The following is a 23504-nucleotide window of genomic DNA, read 5'->3' as shown; positions in this document are numbered from 1 at the left end:
TTTGGGAAAAATTCTTCCAAGCATATAATATTTTTGCTCAAAATGCTTCCAAACATATAATATGTTCACATAAAACAAACATATTAATGGTTCGGCAGTATCCAATAATATATGTGCTTCCTGCAAAATATGTTTGGAACATATGTTAAAGAAGCGATTTTTTTTGAGGGTGCAATGTTTCATGTTAGGTTAATATTTTTTCCAGTGTACTCCGAAAATATTTCTTCCCTTGAGTATACTGGATGTTTGAGTTTTTTGTTTTAATGTACATTCCTGTAGTATTGGTACTTGCGTACCTAAAGTTTTACTATTCCTATTTGTTTGAGAGAAGTAGTGATACGCGAAGTAGCAACAGCACGCGATCAAGTAGCCCATAAATTGCATGAACCTACACTGATGCAAGACTAATTAAAAATGTAGGCTCATTTACCTTGCACTTGAAGGAAGACGAGAAATGTTGGACGCTAAATCAACATGCAATTACCAGCACCTCTCCAAGGCACGATGGGCGATTAAACTCCATTATGGATGAGCTTCAAAACGAAACCAAAATAAAATTAATTGTTCTACTATTATGTTGAAATTGAGAGTGAAGTACACACACATGTATTTCTTTGGGATAAACACCATTGGAAGTAGGAAAGTAAACGATTAATCGAGTATTTTTCTTTCAATGGAATACTGCAAGATGTTATAAATATTGAAGTAGCTTGCACTGCAGTTGTAGTTCAATCTAAACGCCATTTCATTTCGAAGCAATACTAAGGATTACGGGCATACGGGATACGCACTCAATTTAAAACGCCAGCATTGTAATATCGTTCAAACAAGGATATCATGGCACTACTGGTGAGAAAAAAGATGGACTGAATTACAAATATACACGTCCCAGAATGTCCACCACAGTTTGAAACCGTTAATGTTACATAAAAGTACAATTTGTTTTAAATGTCTTAAAACACATTTAAAAAGTATACTGTGTGTGCGAAATAAACTAAACAAAACCGAAACCAAAAAAAAAAAAAACATTAAAGCTGTAAAAAACATTTCTAATATAGTTTTGTATTTATTACATTAGGATTTCAAGATATGTTGGGAAATTCAAAGTAGAGGCAGTTTTATCTTCGATAAAGACAATTTTTTGGATACTAAACTATTAAATCTTTGGTCATGCCAAATCTTTAATTTGTGTCCTTTTGGCTCTGAGTGTTTCAAAGCTTCTTTAAGTGGTGAATGATGAGTGTATGGTTACAGGTAGATACGAAAAAAATTTGAAAAATTTGCTATATTCTAAAAGTGTGTTTCTTAAGTTTTGAAACGGTTGAATACTTTTTAGTACGAGAGAACTACAATATTTTTCTGTGCTAAGTCTTAATCGTATATATGGTAAACGTTCTCTAATAAAGGAATTACCCTCTCATAAGACATTTTACTAAATTTTGAGGAAAACTGTTTTTAGTTACACTCTTAGAAAAATATGTTTTTCATATGTTCCGCTATAAACAAAATGTGTTTTGGGCACAATTTTAAAACACAATATATTTAAGTGCAAACATGTAATGTTCCTAAACTAACACTAAATGTTTGGGACATCTATGTTAATATGTTAGAATATATTATGTTTGGGGCATGAATGTTTCAAAAAATTATATGTGTGAATACAAACATATATAAATTTACAAATTTCAACTAAACATACATATGTTGTGATATTTTATTCAAAGCGACAGAGAGAGTATAGAGAGAAATAGAGATGGAAACCGGGAGAGTTGACGAAAGATATCAATATAACACAGCAAAAGAGTCAAAAGAGAACAATTTCTGTGAAACCGCTTGTATGTTGTTTCGGAAAACTGTTTTATGATAAGGCCAAAAATTTGATATGTTTAAGTCTAAATATTATTTAATTTGAATAAAGAGAATATACATTCTGAACCAAGAGAATAGACATTTGAAAAACAAACAGCTTATGTTTTCGCCTTGAGAGCAGCATTTTATGTATGTGTGGACATGTGTTTTGTTTATCATTTTGGCATTATTTTTTTCTTGGTTCGTTAATAGAAATCAGGGGTCTTCATAAAAATAACGAAAGGGCACTATACTCTTTTTAGAGTTGGGACGGTAAAATGAAATAAGGAGGAAATAGTGAAAAATTACACAGTAAAATGTAAAAAAACAAAGTTTAGTTTCTCTTTATTAAAAAGTAGTCCACGAGGAGTTGACGGACACCATCAAATATAAAAGCGGGCATTAAGTTCGACTTTTACAGCTAAAACAATTTAAAAAGTTTATTTTCTTTAAAATGAATTATTAAAGAAAAATAAAAGGAATTTTAGAGCGATGGTGTTAAATGCTAGTAAAAACCTGTTCACTCCTAAATACATTTATGTTTATATTATAAAATTATGTATGTATGTTTATACTCGACTCCACGTTCTTCTTTTGTTAGTTTTTGAATTCCTTCCAAATTTTAAAGTTTTGTACAAAAACAGTTTTTTATTACAAGATTGTTATTTTTGCAATAAAAAATAATATTTTATCCAAAAATCATTCAATTTCGTTTATATCAAGCACTGTTACTGACTATAAATCTTTAATAACGCACATTTCGATGTTTCATTTAAAAAAATTAATATAGTATAAATATAAATGTGTAAATTAAAAAAAAAAAAAAAAAAAAAAACAAAAAAAAAAATGTTCGGTCGGAGCAGGGATTGAACCCACGACCCTTTGCATGCAAGGCAGACATGCTAACCACTGCTCCACGTGGCAAACAAATGTATGTTTCTGTTAAATAATGTTATGTTTGCATGGGCTCGTGGGCGCTGCAAACTATGCTATATAAATGTAACTTAAAACGATAATTATCTACTGGTGACTATAACAGCTACGTAGCCCAGTGGATAGTGTGTTGGCTTACAAACTGTATGGTCCTCGGTTCGATTCTCCGTGCAGGCGAAAGGTAAAATTTTAAAAATTTATAAAAGTGAATAATTTCTTCAACATTATTTGTATTACAGAGAAAGGTGCCAATAATTAAAAAAAATCGTGGAAGTGAAAATTACGAGTATGTTAGGGAATGAGCACAATCGTGTTTGGGAAAAATTCTTCCAAGCATATAATATTTTTGGCTCAAAATGCTTCCAAACATATAATATGTTCACATAAAACGAACATATTAATGTTTCGGCAGTATGCAATAATATATGTGCTTCCTGCAAAATATGTTTGGAACATATGTTAAAGAAGCGATTTTTTTTGAGGGTGTAGGTTTTTGTTTATTATTATAAATACTTTATTAACCGTAAATAAAAAATTCTTTATTCTTACTCTCCGAGAAGTAAATTTTACTAAATCAAGTAAATTTTATTATTTTAAACAAAAATTTTACTTAATGGAAAACACTTTTTTGCTTTTTTCTCAGTGTGGGCGAATCCCGCATTATTTTGCTTTTTGACAACCATACTCAACCATTTTTACTTTTCATTAAAAAAAAAACGAAAAACTATAAAAGGGAGAATGTCTTTCAAGTGATATAGGCGTATACGCTTATGCCCCTATAGGGGATAGATCAACTTTTTTGTAAAAAAAAAAACAAATAGAGTGACTTCTTGTAGAGTATCGAAATTTCAATATTTTGTTCAATGTGTGGGAGCGAAAGTTCTGCGGATTCAAGTGCAACGACTGTCAGTGTTTCGATTCTATTGTCCGAAAGAAAAAATCTTTCAACAAAGCCCTTCTTCGAAGGCTAACGCCTTCGTGGTCGCAAGTTACAAGTTTTCAAAGTGCCATCAAAATTGTCAAAAGGCATAGTTTGAAAATTGTACAGTTTTTACAAATTCTATAAAAATAACGCTATTTTCTTAAAATCAGCAAAATCTCATTTTTTCAATAGAAAGTTAATAACAATTTTAAACAAGTTCGCAAACAGAAATTCAGATGAAATTCGAAAATCCAAATTGTGGAGATTTGTTTACTTTTATTAAATAATACTTTATTATTTTGTATATTGTAAATTCATACTCCCCGGACGAAATCTGTGTTAGTAAAATTTTATAATTTATTCTAGTTTAACTCACTCACATGTGAGTCACGCTAATAGCAACGGCGTGAGTATCCTTGAGCGCGATTTACAAGCCAATTATCGTGCGTGAGCGTGAGTCACGAAAAAAATATCGTCGTGAGTTTTCGGAAAAATACGCTCACGAACATAAAATGCTTACGAGTTGAATTCATGTACAATTTTTTAATAACGCTCTCGATGTCCCTTAGTTAAATTACTCACAAAATTATTCGTGAGTCACGATATTTTTGCGCGTGGGTGGTAGATCAATATCAACACCCACAAAAAAGTGACCCCTTCCTAAAGTTAAAATTAACTAAAAAGTAGATTAAATTAAGTTGAAGAAGATTAAAAGTTGAACTTCGTATAGCGCCAAAGACATTCTTATTTGTTCTAACGTGTGATTGTCGTAGAAATTAGGAATATTGCATTCTATAGAATAGTTAACATTTTCCTATATACACTGTTAGAAAAATATGTTTTTCACAATTTTAAAACACAATATATTTAAGTGCATACATGTAATGTTCCTAAACTAGCACTAAATGTTTGGGACATCTATGTTAATATGTTAGAATATATTGTGTTTGGGGCATGAATGTTTCATAAAAATCATATGTGTGAATGCAAACATATATAAATTTACAAATTTCGACTAAGCATACATATGTTGTGATATTTTATTCAAAGCGACAGAGAGAGTATAGAGAAAGAAATAGAGATGGAAACCGGGAGAGTTGACGAAAGATATCAACACAACACAGCGAAAAAATCAAAAGAGAAAATTTTCTGTGAAACCGCTTGTGTGTTGTTTCGGAAAACTGTTTTATGATAAGGCCAAAATTTGATTGTTATTTTTGCAATAAAAAATAATATTTTATACAAAAATCAGTCAATTTCGTTTATATCAAGCACTGTTACTGACTATAAATCTTTAATAACTCACATTTCGAAGTTTCATTATAAAAATTTAATATAGTATAAATATAAATGTGTAAATTACAAAAAAAAAATTGTTCGGTCGGAACAGGGATTGAACCCACGACCCTTTGCATGCAAGGCAGACATGCTAACCACTGCTCCACGTGGCAAACAAATGTATGTTTCTGTTAAATAATGTTATGTTTGCATGGGCTCGTGGGCGCTGCAAACTATGCTATATAAATGTAACTTATAACGATAATTGTCTACTGGTGACTATAACAGCTATGTAGCCCAGTGGATAGTGTGTTGGCTTGCAAACTGTATGGTCCTCGGTTCGATTCTCCGTGCAGGCGAAATGTAAAATTTAAAACAAGTATATACGGCCGTAAGTTCGGCCAGGCCGAAGCTTATGTACCCTCCATCATGGATTGCGTAGAAACTTCATCTAAACACTGCCATCCACAATCGAATTACTTAAGTTGCGGTAACGCTTGCCGATGGCAAGGTATCTTAAAACCTCCTAACACCATCTTCGAAATTGTATGTAAGTCCATACGTGGTATATATTAAATCAAAAAAGATCGATCCAATACGTATATAATTCAGTTTGACAAAGTAGACATAAAATTTTGACAAAATTTTCTACAGAAATAAAATTTTAACAAAATTTTCTATAGAAATAAAAATTTTGGCAAAATTTTCTATAGAAATAAACTTTTGACAAAATTTTCTATAGAAATAAAATCTTGGTAGATTATTTTTGGCTCGAGTGGCAACCATGATTATGAACCGATAAGGACCAATTTTTGTGTGATTGGGGATCAAAATACAGACCCCACTTTGTTCAAATTTTGCAAAAAATAAATTGTAAGGCCCTATCTCGCAAATATTAGATATATTCGCACATATACAAAATCTTTTTATGGTGGTTTATAAGTTCTATCCAGCAAATCATGAAAATCGGTGCATAATTGCGCGTTTGCCAAGTAAAACTAAATTTCATACATCCGAGTTGTCCAACTTCCAACGTCTATAGGCCAGCCCGTGAATCCACTAGGGACCTACAAACCTAAATATAGAGAAAACCATCTCAGCTTTGGCACAAAGAAAAAATTATGATGATATCGTAATCCATTAAAAAGTTACAGAATTATTTCCAAAAAAAAACGATTTGGAACTACTTTAGTTTGTAAAATTTGAAAACAAATAATTATTTTTGTCATGACATATCTACAACTTTTACTCGAAAGAATTTGTCGAGTAACTTGTAGTAAAAAAATTTTAAAAGAGACATGCATTTTGACATTGTTCTCTTAAAATTGTTTACTACTTTTACTATTTTTTGGGGTTGAGGAACGGTTTCTAGTAAAAACTAGTAAAAGTAGTAACTAGTAGTACGTAAAGGAACACAACTAAAATTTGAACAAAATTTTCTATAGAAATAAAATTTGACAAAATTTTTTATAGAAATAAAATGTTGACAATGATGAAAATTTTATTATGAAGCGAATAAAATTTTAACAAAATTTTCTCTAGAAATAAAATTTTGACAAAATTTTCTATAGAAATAAAATTTTGACAAAATTTTCTATAGAAATAAAATTTTGGTAGATTATTTCTGGCTCTAGTGGCAACCATGATTATGAACCGATATGGACCAATTTTTGTGTGATTGGACCAATTTTGGTATGGTTGTTAGCGACCATGCCTAATTTGAACCGGATCGGATGAATTTTGCTCCTCCAAGAGGCTCCGGAGGTCAAATCTGGAGAATGTTTTATATGGGGGCTATATATAATTATGGACCGATATGAACCAATTCTGGCACTGTTGTTAAAGATCATATACTAACACCATGTTCCAAATTACAACCGGATTGGATGAAATTTGCTTCTCTTGGAGACTTCGCAAACCAAATCTGGAGATCGGTTTATATGGGGTCTATATATAATTATGGACCGATGTGGACCAATTTTTGCATGGTTGTAAGAGACCATATACCAACACCATGTACCAAATTTCAGCCGGATCGGATGAAATTTGCTTCTCTTTTAGGCTCCGCAAGCCAAATCTGGGGATCGGTTTATATGGGGGCTATATGTAATTATGGACCGATGTGGACCAATTTTTGCATGGTCGTTAGAGACTATATACCAACACCATGTACCAAATTTCAGCCGGATCGGATGAAATTTGCTTCTCTTTTAGGCTCCGCAAGCCAAATCTGGGGATCGGTTTATATGGGGGCTATATATAATTATGGACCTATGTGGACCGATTTTTGCATGGTTGTTAGAGACCATATACCAACACCATATACCAAATTTCAGCCGGATCGGATGAAATATGCTTCTGTTAGAGGCTCCACAAGCCAAATCTGGGGGTCCCTTTATATGGGGGCTATACGTAAAAGTGGACCGATATGGCCCATTTTCAATACCATCCGACCTACATCGATAACAACTACTTGTGCCAAGTTTCAAGTCGATAGCTTGTTTCGTTCGGAAGTTAGCGTGATTTCAACAGACGGACGGACGGACGGACGGACGGACATGCTTAGATCGACTCAGAATTTCACCACGACCCAGAATATATATACTTTATGGGGTCTTAGAGCAATATTTCGATGTGTTACAAACGGAATGGCAAAGTTAATATACCCCCATCCTATGATGGAGGGTATAAAAAAAATATTTGTATTACAGAAAAAGATGCCAAGAACTAAAATATTTCGTGGAAGTGAAAATTACGAGTATGTTAGGCAATAGGCACAATCGTCTTTGGGAAAAATTCTTCCAAGCATATAATATTTTTGGGATCAAAATGCTTCCAAACATATAATATATTCAAATAAAACAAACATATTTATGTTTCGGCAATATCCAATAATATATGTGCTTCCTGCAAAATATGTTTGGAACATATGTTAAAGAAGCGATTTTTTTTTTTTGAGAATATTACTACAGAATAAAAAAATTAACTGAATTGAATTCATATACATATTGAACTTTTTCATTCATATGGACAAATGTTACATATTTGTGGTAACCCTTTTACTTCAAAATTAGAATTGCTTTCTTACATTTTAAATACAGCATATTTAGATTTTCTTCAATAAAAGACATGTTTTATTAATATGTGCATTAAATATATTTATTACGAATCAACAGCACACAGAAAAAAAATTCCGTAGTTAAACTAACGCTAATTTTAACTTATTTTTATTGGAAAAAAATTATTTATTGGTAGTTATGTTTTATTATTTCTTGCGAAATTTTCCACAGCCAAATGAAAATTTCCTCTTCTTAAGCATGTCTCAAACATTTTATGAACTAAACGTGGGTATAAAGTTCAATGACCGTACACATAAGTTCAATATGAACTAATGCAAAAGAAAATTTTCGTACGACTCCCAAAAATAGCAAGAATGAACTACCGTATGGTTAAAATGACCATGATTTGGCGCCAATGATTTTCTTCTTTATTTTTAGTTATTTTTTTCTTATATGAGAGGGTGTAATTTCGGGAATTGTAGTTAAAAAGTACAACAGGGCGTTAAATTTTCCTGGTTTTAACAACGTTTTGTGAAAATCTTAAAATGTGGAGTATAATTTAGTTCAATTTTCGTAGGAGGTAGTTCATTCTTCCTATAAAACAGTTTACTTTTTTCTGTGCATTGACTGGTCTTCAAATATTAGGTTATTAATACACTATTTCTAATTTACATGTAATGATATCTCTTCTCAACTAAAATTAATTTTTGGAACTTCTACCATCCAGTTTTAATAAGTTATTGCTTGCTATTTCACTAAAGCCATTTTAACTTTATTTTAGACCATGGAATTTTGATGTTTGGAGAAAGTTTCTTTACGCTAATCATTTTTTGTGTACATTAGTTAAATGAAATAAAAAACGGTAAAAAATTATACACAAATGAAGCATAAAGATATACTAAATTCGTATTTCTCACAAACTAGTTCATTATTTTTTTTAATTTGTAAATTTTACTACAAATGCGCCCACCTTGAACTTAGTATGATACTAAAGACATGCTCACAATTTTGAATTCCAATTATTTCCTTCAAACTACAAAATTTTCTTTAACAAGTGAAAAAAAATTAATTATGTCTAATAAATTTTCTTGAATCTGAATATTTACTTATTTTTGAGATATAGGCGTGATGTCAGCGTTTATAATACTGTTTAGTTAGAATTTTCTAAAAATAATCTAAGTTTTCTAAAATTAACCAAAATGTTTCTTCTTGGTGGGTTCACTGTTTTTTCAGTGCACATTGTACATTGTTTTGTTATTGATTTTCACAAATTTTAAAAAACAAAAAACGAAAAAATACTCACTAATTTAAATCAATAAATATTTCATATATTTTATTTGTATTTTTCCAAACAGTACCGACTATTATAGTATTTTTTAGAAATCGCTAGATTTTGTGACGCGATTCCATGAAAAAACATATCGGACATAACGATTACATGGATGACAGATATCGATTACAGATAGATAAAAGAAATATAGGGAAATTTCCTATATCCGAACAAGTGTTTCCTTAAAATTATTGTTGTTTTTCATCTCAGCTTAAAACCATGCATTAACTAAACTACAAGTGTAGCTTTACCAACAGAGGAAAAGTATGCTTGTCAAATTTATTTGGGTAAAGCCCTATAGACTGCAAGATGGTTGGATTTACATCTGTTTCGGAATTACCACATTCCTCATCCGCACCCTCTACTAGCAGCAAAACTATCAACAATTATCAGAATAAATTCGGATAATTCACTCAACCCAAAGTGAACTACACTTGAACCTTTCGAAAAAAGGTTTGATAGTCGGCTACTGCCTAAACAAATTTGAAAGCATATCTCTTTTCCTTAAAATTTTAAAGTATTGAATAAATCCTAGTACGAGTGAACTAAAATATTTTTCTATGCAAAGTCTTATTCATATATATGATAAGCTTTCTATAAAGAAGGAAGTTAGATTTATTATTTTATAAGAAATTTTACCAAATTTGAGGAATCTCGGTTGTAGTTCGGTTTTTGATCATTTCCGTGAACAAAAATTTTTTGTTCAGTTGTAAATTCTTATACCCCGAGAAGAAATCAGGGTTAGTAAAATTCCATACCTTATTCTAGTTAATGAACTATTGCTAACTGCTTTCTTTTTATGATTTTTTTTACTGAAACAAGCAAATTTTTTTACTTTAAGGTGGGTATTAAGTTCGAGTTTAGCCGCTAAAATCATTTTTCATTTTTCACGATTACTTTTCTTAATAATCCATTTTAAGGAATACCAACTTTGTTAACATTTGCTTTGGGCTCTTCCCCATCAAGTTATAATAACATTTGCAACAAATATGTATAATTGTATGCCTTTTTTACTGATTTAGTTTTCACTTTAGCGGCTAAACTCGAACTTAGTACTCACCTTTACACAGAAATATAACATAATGGAAATAAAATGGCTAAACTAAATTGATGAAAATTTTTTCCTTTAGTTTCGAAGGAACTTTTTTGTAGGTGTAGATGAATCATATTCATCTCTTCTATATTTGTAGGATATATTGTCCAAATGAGTCATGAACACTGATGAGGTGGTAGCATTTAGGCCCGAATCCACTGAAATAATTTCAACATTGAAGAAAAATGTTTAGCCAAGTTGTGTAAAATTATAAACTGGCGCTTGAGCCCCCAAAATAATAATAATCCTAATCGTAGGAAGGCCTCCGTGGTGCAATGGTTAGCATGCCCGCCTTGCATACACAAGGTCGTGGGTTCGATTCCTGGTTCGACTGAACACCAAAAAGTTTTTCAACGGTGAATTATCCCACCTCAGTAATGCTGGTGACATTTCTGAGGGTTTCAAAGCTTCTCTAAGTGGTTTCAGTGCAATTTGGAATGCCGTTCGGACTCGGCTATAAAAAGGAGGTCCCTTGTCATTGAACTTATCATGGAATCGGGCAGCACTCAGTGATAAGAGAGAAGTTCACCAATGTAGTATCACAATGGACTGAATAGTCTAAGTGAGCCTGATACATCGGGCTGCGACCTAACCTAACCTAAGCTAAGGCCTCCGGGGAGGGGGCTTCGACCCACAAATTTTAGCCCCCCCAGAAATTGAAAACCTATTTTCGATTTTCCATTTTTATAAAAATTAAACAAGTATATACAACCGCAAAAAGTTCCGCTAAAGACTTTCATGCACAATCGAATTACTTGGGTTGTGGTAGCAGTTGCCCAAGGCAATGTTTGAAATCTAATATTTATGAAATAAAGCTGTGGTTTAACAACTAAAGCTCCTTTATTATTTTGTTTAGTCTGGTTTAGTCAATTTAAGTAAAACAAGTAAGGAAAGTCTAAAGTCGGGCGGGGCCGACTATATTATACCCTGCACCACTTTGTAGATCTAAATTTTCGATACCATATCACATCCGTCAAATGTGTTCGGTGCTATATATAAAGGTTTGTCCCAAATACATACATTTAAATATCACTCGATTTTCACAGAATTTGATAGACTTTTACAAAATCTATAGACTCAAAATTTAAGTTGGCTAATGCACTAGGGTGGAATACAATTTTAGTAAAAAAATATGGGAAACATTTAAATCTGAAGCAATTTTAAGGAAACTTCGCAAAAGTTTATTTATGATTTATCGCTCGATATATATGTATTAGAAGTTTAAGAAATTAGAGTCATTTTTACAACTTTTCGACTAAGCAGTGGCGATTTAACAAGGAAAATGTTGGTATTTTGACCATTTTTGTCGAAATCAGAAAAACATATATATGGGAGCTATATCTAAATCTTAACCGATTTCAATCAAATTTGGCACACATGACTATATTACTAATTGTACTCCTAGTGCAAAATTTCAACCAAATTGGGCCAAAACTCTGGCTTCTGGGGCCATATAAGTCCATATCGGGCGAAAAATATATATGGAAGCTATATCTAAATCTGAACCGATTTCAAATTTGGCACACATGACTGTACTACCAATTGTACTCCTTGTGCAAAATTTCAAGCTAATCGGGATAAAACTCTGGCTTCTGGGTCCATATAAGTGCATAGCGGGCGAAAGATATATATGGGAGCTATATCTAAATCTGAATCGATTTCAACCAAATTTGGAACGCATTGCTACAATGCTAAATCTACTCCCTGTGCAAATTTCAACCAAATTGGGCCAAAACTCTGGCTTGTAGGACCATATTAGTCCATATCGGGCGAAAGATATATATGGGAGCTATATCTAAATCTGAACCGATTTCAATCAAATTTTGCACACTTGACTATACGACTAAGTGTTATGTTTGTACAAAATTTCAAGCAAATCGGTATAAAACTCTGGCTGCTGGGTCCATATTAGTGCATATCGGGCGAAAGATATATATGGTAGCTATATCTAAATCTGAACCGATTTCTTCCAAATTCAATAGGGTTCTATTCTGACCCAAATTAGGAACATGTGCCAAATTTGAAGGCGATTGGACTTAAATTGCGACCTAGACTTTGATCACAAAAATGTGTTCACAGACAGACGGACGGACGGAGGGACGGACTTGGTTATATTGACTCAGGGACCCACCCTGAGCATTATTTCCAAAGACACCATGTGTCTATCTCGTCTCCTTCTGGGTGTTACAAACATATGCACTAACATATAATACCCTGTTCCACAGTGTGGCGCAGGGTATAAAAATAGTAACCCTGTCAGCATTTCAAAGTTCCATTTCATAATCATCGCTACAACAGACTCGTAAGTGACACTACAACAAATTCAAACAAATTCAAAAATCGCCAACTGTGATGGATGAAACGTATCAAAAAGTACGTAATGTACGTGAAAGTATTTTGCCATCACTATTGTTACAAGAGCCATTTTATATTTTGTGAAACACCAAGCACATCTAGCTTATTATAATTTATTTAAATATAAACGAAAATGAAGAGCTGAAAACTTAGTTATTTCGCTAAAAATTGTGAAAGGTATATTGGTGAACAATTTTCGACTTTCCAAATAGAGTAAAGTGATAGATTTTCAGAAATTTTCCAGACACGCTGCCACCAATAATAAAAACACTATCTGATAGACGCTGCAACATGTAACTTGCTACTTGTAACTCAACATCATTCTTTTATTAATGCAAAAAATTATGTTAAATGTGATGTGATAGTTGTATAAATGTTATATTTTTTAACGATTTATAAATGTTTAACCAAATTAATAAACATCTAAACAATCGTGTTTTACTTGACCAAAATGATTCTTTTACAACTATCTTAAAATTCACTTTTTCTGATAGTTTGAAAGGGCTCTTATTGGCGCCGTCTAAATTTATCTAAAAAGGTACCTATAATTGCACTCATGCGATACTTTTTTGTAGTAACTTGGCGTGGTACAACTTCTCAATAGTCACGACGCTTTTGCGAGGATTTGTGGATATCGTCTACGTCTGTTTTCGACGTGGTGAGGATTCTCAGAAGCGCCGTCAAATTCAGAATGTGTTGGCAGGGAATTGATATTAAAACTATTCTTTTATAAATTAATATATTAATAATGCTACAAAAAAGCGTCGCCAAAAAGAAGTGAAAATGTTCTTCTTGTGTCCGGAAGTGGTGCAAAATTGTCGGAGAAGCGATGAATGTAATATGAACTTGTCATAAGACGAATGTCCACCGAACTCAGTGTTTTGAATGTGAATTAAAAAAATTTGTGATATTTTCCCAAATAAATAATTTTTAGATTTGTTTTATGATTTTTAATGCATTCTAACGCTTGTTTGAAACGTTTTCCCTCGAATATTTTCAAAAACTATTGATTTTTCTATAATGGTTTTATCATTTTTGTAGCAACATTTGAATAATTTGTACCATTTTTTTGTATTCTTACTCTTTTTTCAAACTATTTGAAAAAAAAAGAAAACAAAAAATTACCCATTAAAATATGAAAAAAATGAAGTATAAAAACTTCCTGTGTCGTTTAAATAATTAACTTCTTTGTGAGGATATTTTTGGAAATGCTTTTAAAGTTGTGCCTTTAGAACACTTGCTTCATTTTAAATTAATTGTCGAGTTACTCGTATTTGGATAAATAGGTGCTTTTAGCATAAAATCAAATTGATTCATACTAAAAGCATACATTATTCTCTTAAGGCTGTATTTAGTTGGCATTATTTCGCTAAAATAGCAACGTAGTAATGTTATCCTGGTTCCAATAGTCACATTTAAGGTGAACTTTGCCAATTGTGATACATCGAGTACAGTTTAGGTTAGCTATAGGCTAACTTTGACTATTTAGTCCATTAGGACACTGCAGTGCTGAACATCTCTCTTGTCCCTGAGAGCTGCCCGATTCCATGTTTAGCTCAAAGACAAGGAATGTCCTTTTTATAGACGAGTCTTAACATCATTTCCCATTACGATGAAAATTTTAGAATAGTTTTGAAACACTCAGAAATGTCACCAGTATTACACACTGAAAAAACAGTGAACCCTTTTCCATTGCAAAATGAACTAAACTGTAGTAATATTGACCATGATTTAACCCTTAAGATTTTTTTCAGTAGTTTATAATTCTCTTAAATTTTAGTTCATCTATAACATTGTAGTTTAGTTCATTGTTACAACACCATAAGATTTATATACCCCTACCAAGTTAAAAAGTCAGTATTATTTTGGTTTACTTGCTTATTTTGTGGGAAACCCGATAATAAAAATTGGTTAACAGTCTCTTTAAAATGTCGACGACTAAACTATTTTTAAATCAATCATTCCACAATACAGATAAATTAAATAATTAAAGGAACAACAAACCGTTTTACTATTATGAAAATTTTCATACATTAAAATTAAACTTTCTTTAAGCAAAAGTACTTTATTATAAAAACTTATGATGAAAGTTCTTAATACAATGTTTTTTGTGAATAAAAATTATGACCACGTGGAACAGAGAATATTTAGTTCATTTGAACCCGCTCTTTGGACATTTTGACTTATCCTTTTTTTATTCATCGTAGGTAATTTTTTCACATATCTTGCTGGAAAAAATGGAAACAAAAATGAAAATTGTTAAAAATGAACACCATGTAATGAAATATAATTTTTAGTTCTTCATTTTAGCTTGTAACTTACCATATTTGGGGGCATTTTATCAAATGGTGTAAGGAATTCAATTTTTCTTTGGAAAACGTATCTCATAAAATTTGTACCTGAAACAATTAGTGAAATAATGAAGTATTCTAAATAAACTCATAAAACTGTGTTGTTATCGATGTGAAGGATATAATAAAATAAATATTCTAGTTGAAAGAAAGCCAAAGTTTTAATATAAAACTTACCAATTCTCTATTAAATTGTACGCTGAGAGGAAATATAAAAATTGTCCAAATTTATTTGGGTTACTCTGAAATTAAATATTTATTTTTTACATTAAATAAAATTATTAAATAGCTTTTCAAAAAATCTAATGAAAAAATAATAATATGCTTAAAAAACCAAATATTCTTGATAACCCTAGACAGTCATTATTCGTCAAAATGACGACACGTAATTTAATTTTCGATTTAAAATGCATTTTAGTCTATTGGGAAATGGTAAATTTAAGTTATTCTAATTCGACCGTTTTATGAATTTTTGTTTTATACTAAAAACCAAATTGAATAAGAAAATAAATTCAAGTTTGGTTCACTTTTTCGCTCACGATGAAAATTATAGCGTCTTGAAATCAGCCGTAGTCAAAATGACGAAGGATGACGTTAATGTACAAAAAAAAATAAGGATGACTGTCGAGGGTTAAAAGAAAGTTAAAGAATCCTTACCAATTCACTATTAAATTACAGGCAAAGGAGTACTAAAACTTTGTCCAAATTTTTAAGGGGTTATTCTGAAATTAAATAGTTGTTTTTACATTAAAAATATTACATTGGTTTCCAAAAAATTTGATTAAAGAAATACTAAAATAAGGCATTAAAATCCTGTAATTTTGATGATAAAAAGGTCACAAAAACGTAAATATTCTATTTGAAATAAAGCCAATTTTTAAAAGAAAACTTACCAATTCTCTATTTTTTATTTGTTCGAATCCATCTGGAGTTGCTCTGAAATTAAATATTGTTTTAACAACAAAGAAAAACATTAAACTGGTTTCCAAAAAAAAAAATTAATTAACAAATAATAATATACATAAATAATATTCTTTTTAAAAGAAAGTCATATTAAAAAAATACTTACCAATTTATGAATAAACTATACGCTGAGATATAACAAAAATTTTCCAAATTAATCTGGAATTGAATATTAATTTTTTACATTGAATAATAAAAATTTCAATACACTTTCAATTTCAACATATTTTCCTAAATATTCTTAATAACTTTTTTCTAAATTACCGTTAAAATATTAATAACTGTCATTTAAAAGGTTTAATAAACAAACACCAATATATGTCTCAAAAATACAAAATATTCCATGCCCTTATATTTCCTTGTCGCATACCTGCTTAAAAGATGCAACAACCCACGCCAACGAACACTATACAACTGAAGCATGCCAAACAAAATCAAGCAAAGCCAAAACATTCCTACAACAACAAAAACACATGTGCCTTTATTGAAAACAACACCTCATCCAGCCAAATAAACCATCGCGAATAACAAACCCACACACACAAACCACTAAATGAACAAAAATAAAAACAACCCCACGATCATGTATACACAACAAAACTCAAGTAACATCATCTTTACATTAATCACATTCCACTATGCCGATAAAGGTCTTTGTACTATGCATTAGTTCATCGCATCTGCTGACAATTTACTCTAAGAATAATATTCGTAAAGGCACACCAGTTTATGAACAATGAAACATTTAACTTAAAATTTGCAAATTTTTCAAGAAATATTATCTACCATTTTTGACGAAAATGTCTATAAATTTAATTACATGTGAACTAAAAATATTTCATTGGGTAATTTTGTACCAACAATTATTAACTATAGGAATTGTCAGTAAGAAATTGCTATCCACTTTCAAGTTAATTTTTCGTAAAAAAATATTTTTTCATACAAAAAAATCTTATAGTAAATTGCACTTATTATTTAGAAAATACTTTACATTTCACAAGTAGTTTTATAGCATGACAAACGAATTTTTAACTACCAGTTAAGAAATTTTTTAAGGAAATTTCCATCGTATTTTGTAGGCCATGAACTAAACGATTGCTACTTAGAATTTGTAAAATTTCCTTCCGAGTAGTTAATTTTCGTTGAAGATACGAAAAATGAACTAAAATTCTGGAAAATTCTTGTAATAAATTATTGTAAAAATCTTCTTAAATTTACGAGACACTTTTTTTTCTGTGCAGAGGGAGTAATCCACTAATCCACCGTTGCTTTACTTTACTTTATGGTGTTTGGTCGAAACTGGATTGAAGTCATAACTGTTTGTATATAAAGCGGGCATGAACCATTGCACGACGGTTGCTCCCATGTATCAATGTATAATAGCAATTTTCCAATCTAAAAATTATTAAAACAAAGTATTAAAAACAAAAGGACTACAAAAGGAATGGCAAATTTCTTTAATGACAAATACAATACTTACCAAATATAATAAAATAAATTTTGGAAAATTTATTCCAAAACAACACAAAATAATTTTAACCAATTTTTCCATTTTCCCGGCTCGTCTCGTGTTAAATTCGTTTAAAAGTGATGCTTTGACGGCGTTTGACATATCGACGTTGACATTTGTCAAAGCTGATGCGTCCATTTCACCAACAATAGGTCTGTTTGCGTACTTTTCTGGCAATAATTATAAAAACTAGCAAGAGAGTAAAAACTAGCAAGAGAGTAAATGTGCATTTTATTAGCAAAAACTGCTAACACAGCAGCATTTTGTTTGCTGAAAAACAGCAGAGAGCGTTTGCTGTAAACAACAGACATTTTTCTATGAGTGTAGTAAAGTTCATGATTTTCTTATAACTTGGTTCATGTGTTGTATCGTATTTTAGTTCATTATTACTATACTGTGGGATGAATATTCCTGTTATTCAAAATATTCCTGTTATTCGGAAAAATTAACAATTTTTTGGTTCAAATAAACTATTTGTTAGTATACTTTTCTACAAAGTAGAGAAAGTATACTAACAAATACTCTCACCCTCACTTAAATTTCTAGTAACATATAAACATATATTTATTGATTTATCTCCAGGAAAAGGTAAAAGATAACACAACTTTGTATACTTTCACCTTTCAGAGAATGAAGCCGACCCATTTTTTTCGGCTGCGGTTGACACTCATTTTTTGTCTCCGGAGGCGGCGGATTGACTGCTAAGCCGATATAAATTTGTCTATTCGGCGGCAGACAATTATCCATTATAAAATCAATTTGGAGTTATCCGAATGGTAATGAGATTAGTTGTACAACGAATCCTACAATCCCATTTACATTTCATTCAAATTTTCTGAGCTATATTTTTGCAAAATTATTATAGCAACTTGATAAAGATGGATTTTGGGTGGAAAGTTAAACATTTCGACAAAAAATACAACAATTATAAATAATTTGTTATGATTTAAATTAATATTTTTGATTAATTGGCGGCTAATTTTGAGTCGAGATGAGTCGACATATTCGGCGGCGGCTTCAACTGGTGAAAAATGGTCGGCTGCGGCTTCATTCTCTGTTACTAAGTAATTCATGTCAATAATGCCACAGTTGAATAGATTAGATTTAGATTAGAAAAGGTTTTCTTTATGATTAATTTACATCAGATAACCCTGCCAACATTTTTTGAATTTGACGGCGCTTCTGCGAATCCCCACACGTCGAAAACAATCGTATACGACACTCAAAACTCGTCGGAAAAGCGCCGTCACTATTGAGAAGTTGTACCACGCCAAGTTACTACAAAAAGTATCGCATGAGTGCAATGATTAGGTGCCTCTTTTAATAGATTTAGAACGAAGCCAATAAGAGCCCCTTCAAACAATCAGAAAAAGTGAATTTTAAGATAGTTGTTAACGAATCATTGTGGTCAAGTAAAACACAATTGTTTAGGTGTTTATTAATTTGATTAAACATGTATAAATTCTTATAAATATAACATTTATATAACTATCACAACACATTTAACATAATTTTTTCATTAAGAATAGAATGATGTTGATTTACAAGTGGCAAGTTACATGTTGCAGCGTCTGAAAAACAATAACTTTATTCTATTTGGAAAGTCAAAAATTGTTCACCAATATACCTTTTACAATTTTAACTATGTTTTCAGCACTTCATTATCGATTTTATTGAAATAAATTATAAGAAGCTAGTTGCGCTTGGTGTTTCACAATATATAAAATGGCTCTTGCAACTATAGTGATGGCAAAATACTTTCATGTACATTTCATACTTTTTCATACGCTTCCCCCACCACAGTTGGCGATTGTTGCAGTGTCACTTACGAGTCTGTGGTAGCGATGAGGATGAAATGGAACTTTGAAATGCTGGCAGGAAATTGCTTAACTATTATTAAAGAAAATCTTATATGACGTAACAATTTCGTTGTGTCAGATCGGCATTATCAGATTAACTATGTGAAACAGTTTGATTGAAAGGTATTCCTACACTGAAGAGAAGTTTGCGCAAACTAAATTTTAGGGTGCGCAATTTACAATATATTAAGGACAAATTTCTTTAAAATAATGAAATTGTAACTAAAATAAAGTTTATCTTTGCTGCAAAAATTTTGTTCATTAAATTTAGGATTTTTGTCCTTGTAAATGTGCGTCCCTCCGATAAAGTAGCAAGAACTAAAGCAAAATTTCCTTATAGTAAAGAAACATAGTTTTGATTTAAAGAAATCGTTATTTAAATTAATTGAAATATTGGATCTTTATATTTAAGATAAAAAAGTGACCACTTCTTTAAGTTAAAATGAACTCATTGTGAAGAAAGTTGAACTTCGTATAGCGCCAAAGACATTTTTATTTGTTTGAACGATGTTTGATTTTCGTAGAAATTAGGTAGAATGCATTCCATATTTTAGTTAATATTTTCCTATATTTATGTACCACTATACTACATAATGAAAAAAATTTTTCATTAATTTGGACAAATCTTACATATTTGTTGTAAACCTCTTACTTCAAAATTAGAACTGCTTATCTTCGTTTTTAAATACAATTTTATTTATTTATATAGACAATTTTTTCTTCAATAAAATACATGTTTTAATAATATATTAAATATTATTAAATTTAATATATTAAATATTATTACTGAACGGACCTTTGTCCTTCATCTGTTTTTAAAAATGGTTTGAATTGTTGGTAATTTGTTTTTTTTTTAAGACTAATATCTTATAACCAAATCTTCGTTTATGAGATCGAAAGACATTTAATTCCATCTGTAGATAACAAATAAACATTAGTTCTGCGGTGGTAATATGCTTCTTTTGCAGTGTTTTTTGATACTGTGAATTTGCATATCGCCATGGTCATGGAGAGAGTGCATTCCCAATTTTGTTTTTTTTTTAATTTTAGGGTACTTCATAGAACCCTTTCAAAATGTTTTCAAGTTTTTGAGTTCATTGCTACAGGTGTGCACGTGAGTAATATTTTACGGTCAAGTACACTCACGAAAAGAAAATTTGTACGAAAATATTTTAAATGTCGTGACTCACGAAAAATATCGTAACTCACGAATAATTTTATGAGTAATTTACCTATAGAACCTGACTGAAAACATGAGTATGATCAAAATCGAGAGCGTTATACACTCTCTCTCTCTCTCTCTCTTAACACCTAGGATGTCACTAAAATTAAAATTGAATTGAACTCGTAAGGGTGAGCGTGTTTTTCCGAAATTCGTTACTCACGCACACTCACGAAGATATTATTTTCGTGACTCGCGCTCACGCACAACATTTGGTTGGTTAATCACGCACACTCACGCCGTTGTCATCAGCGTGCTCACGAAAATTTTCGTGAGTCACGGCAATTTCGTGTCACGTGCATACCTCTATTCATTACACAACACAGTTGGTGATTGTTACAGTATCACTTAAGAATCTATGGTAGTGATTGGGATAAAATCAAACTTGGAAATTTTGACAGGGAATGAAGATTTGAATAGAACTGGACAATTACCGTACCAGTTCTATTCATTGATATAATGAAACAATGACAATATTCGTTAATAGTACGAAACATTCCTTGATTAACATAAAATTCATGGTACTAACAAAAAATTTCGTTATAAAGGCGGGTACTACGAGGGCGGTTCGGAAACTTCTTAGCCTATCAATGAAATAGAATAGTTAGTTTTTCAAAAATATTTTTATTTTTCAATATAATCTTCTGAAACTTCAATACACTTAGACCAACGCTTTTCTAGCAATTCTATCCCTTGATTAAAATAGTTTTCCTCAATGTCTTCAGAATAGTGGTTTACAACTGTAATTGCATCTTCATTTGAGGTAAAACGCTTGCCAGCATAGAATTTTTCTCGATTTGGGAACAAGTAAAAGTCACTGGGAGCTAAATCAGGAGAATAAGGTGGGTGGTCAAGCAACTCGTGCTTTAATTCGTTGATTTTAGCCATTGATAAAACACTCTGGTTCGTTGTCTTCATGAAAAATTATTGTTTTGTGTTGTAAGCCAGGACGTTTTTCTCGAATTTGTATATTTAATTGATCAAAAAGGTTGCAATAGTACTCTGAATTTATTGTTTTACCCTTTTGCAGATAGTCAATCAATAAAATACCTTTGAAGTCCCAAAAAACCGTTGCCATAAACTTACCAGCCATTTGTTTTTGCCTTCTTTGGGACACTTCCTCCAGCTTCAGTCCATTATTTGGATTGCTCTTTTGTCTCTGGAGTATAGTGGTGGATCCAAGTCTCATCAACAGTTATGGACCGACGCTTAAAATCCATTTTATTTCGCCTAAAACGATCCAAACAAGCTTGAGAAATGTTCATTGTTCATGCGTTTTTGATCGACTGTTAACAAATGCGGCATCCATCTTGCAGAAAGCTTTTTCATCTGTAGTTCTTCATACAAATTTAAATGGACTCGATCATTTGAAATGCCCATGATATTAGCAATTTCACGCACTTTTATTCGTCGATTTAACACCATATCATGCACTTTGGCTACAATTTCTGTTGTTGCTGTTTTTGCATATGAAGAAGCACTTTCAAGTAACACATTTACCATATCATTATGAATTTCTTGTCCCGATAAACCTTTTTTATGTAAATATTTAATGACAGCACGCATTTCTAATTTTTCCATTGTAAAAAAATTGCGAATGCGTCTTTTTGGAACACCTGTTTCTATATGAAGGAGTTGCCAGATCGAAACAAAATTTAACATGTGTTCATAACAGAGATGGACGTTTCCAAACCACTTAACTTTTTTCTGTTTATAACATATCGTGCTTTTTGTGCTAGGCTAAGAAGTTTCCGAACTGCCCTCGTATGTTCGATTTTCGCGTTGAAAATATTACTTAATTAAAACAGTTCAATATAAAGCGGATAAATTGACTGAGTTGATGAGCAGTTTCTTGTTCCTCTAGATGTTGACAAGACTTTACAGGAGTATGTTTGTTTTATTTATAATTTCGTTTATTTATGGAAAAGTAATCGCGAAAATAAAATGATTTTCAACTCGAAAACCGAACATAGTACCTTCCTTAACAACGAATTTGTTTCATTGGCACCATTTCAATGGCACATTTCGTAAATATAACGAAGTTTTTCCATCAGTGGAGCATGCCTGCCTTGCATACAAAGTTTCATGAGTTCAATTCCAGTTTCGACTAAATACCAAAAAGTTTTTCAGCGGTGAATTATATTATTTCTCAGTGCTTCTCAAAGTGGTTTTATCGCAATGTGGAACGTGATTCGGACTCGGCTAAAGCAAGGAGATCCCTTGTCATTCAGCTAAATATAGAAACTAGCAATATCGGTGATAAGAGGGAAGTTCCCCTCTGTGGTATTACAATGTACTGAATAGTTTAACGGAGCCACCGTGGTGCAATGGTTAGCATGCCCACCTTACATACACAGTTTCGTGGGTTCTAACCCAGTTTCGACCAAACACCAAAAAGTTTTTCAGCGGTGGATAACCCCACCTCAGTAATGCTTGTGACATTTCTAAGTGTTTCAAAGCTTCTCTAAGTGGTTTCACTGCAATGTGGAACGCCGTTCGGACTCGGCTATAAAAAGGAGGTCACTTGTTATCGAGCTTAACCTAACCTAACCTACCGTGAACTGACGCTTCGAAAAACAGTGATGTTAAAGTAACAAACTCATAACTGTCTGCGAATTAGTATCTACAAAATAAGGAGGAAATCGTATCTAAGATTCGGATAGTTTTCATGGAATTGAGAAGCCAGTGTTCCTGGATAGATCTCTCTCTTATCCTACGACACATTCGAGTAATATGTCTTGCAACATGCCTAGTTCACTATTCCTAGTGTTGAAATCGAAA

General features: G+C 31.6%; 1 protein-coding gene across 1 annotated transcript in view; it reads left to right on the top strand.

Annotated features, from left to right (window-relative positions):
- The first annotated feature begins 737 nt into the window (after positions 1 to 737).
- LOC142225668 (uncharacterized) overlaps positions 738 to 23504 on the top strand; it is a 53989-nt gene continuing 31222 nt past the window's right edge. The window contains exon 1 of the mRNA XM_075295479.1: positions 738 to 849. Coding sequence (XP_075151594.1) covers positions 838 to 849 — 12 coding nt within the window. The 5' untranslated portion in view covers positions 738 to 837. The remainder of the gene's footprint in view (positions 850 to 23504) is intronic.

The sequence above is a fragment of the Haematobia irritans genome, chromosome 2, assembly GCF_050003625.1.
Source record: "Haematobia irritans isolate KBUSLIRL chromosome 2, ASM5000362v1, whole genome shotgun sequence".
Lineage (NCBI taxonomy): Eukaryota > Metazoa > Arthropoda > Insecta > Diptera > Muscidae > Haematobia > Haematobia irritans.
The sequence above is the reverse complement of the archived record's forward strand: the minus strand, read 5'-3'. Positions and strand labels throughout refer to the sequence as shown.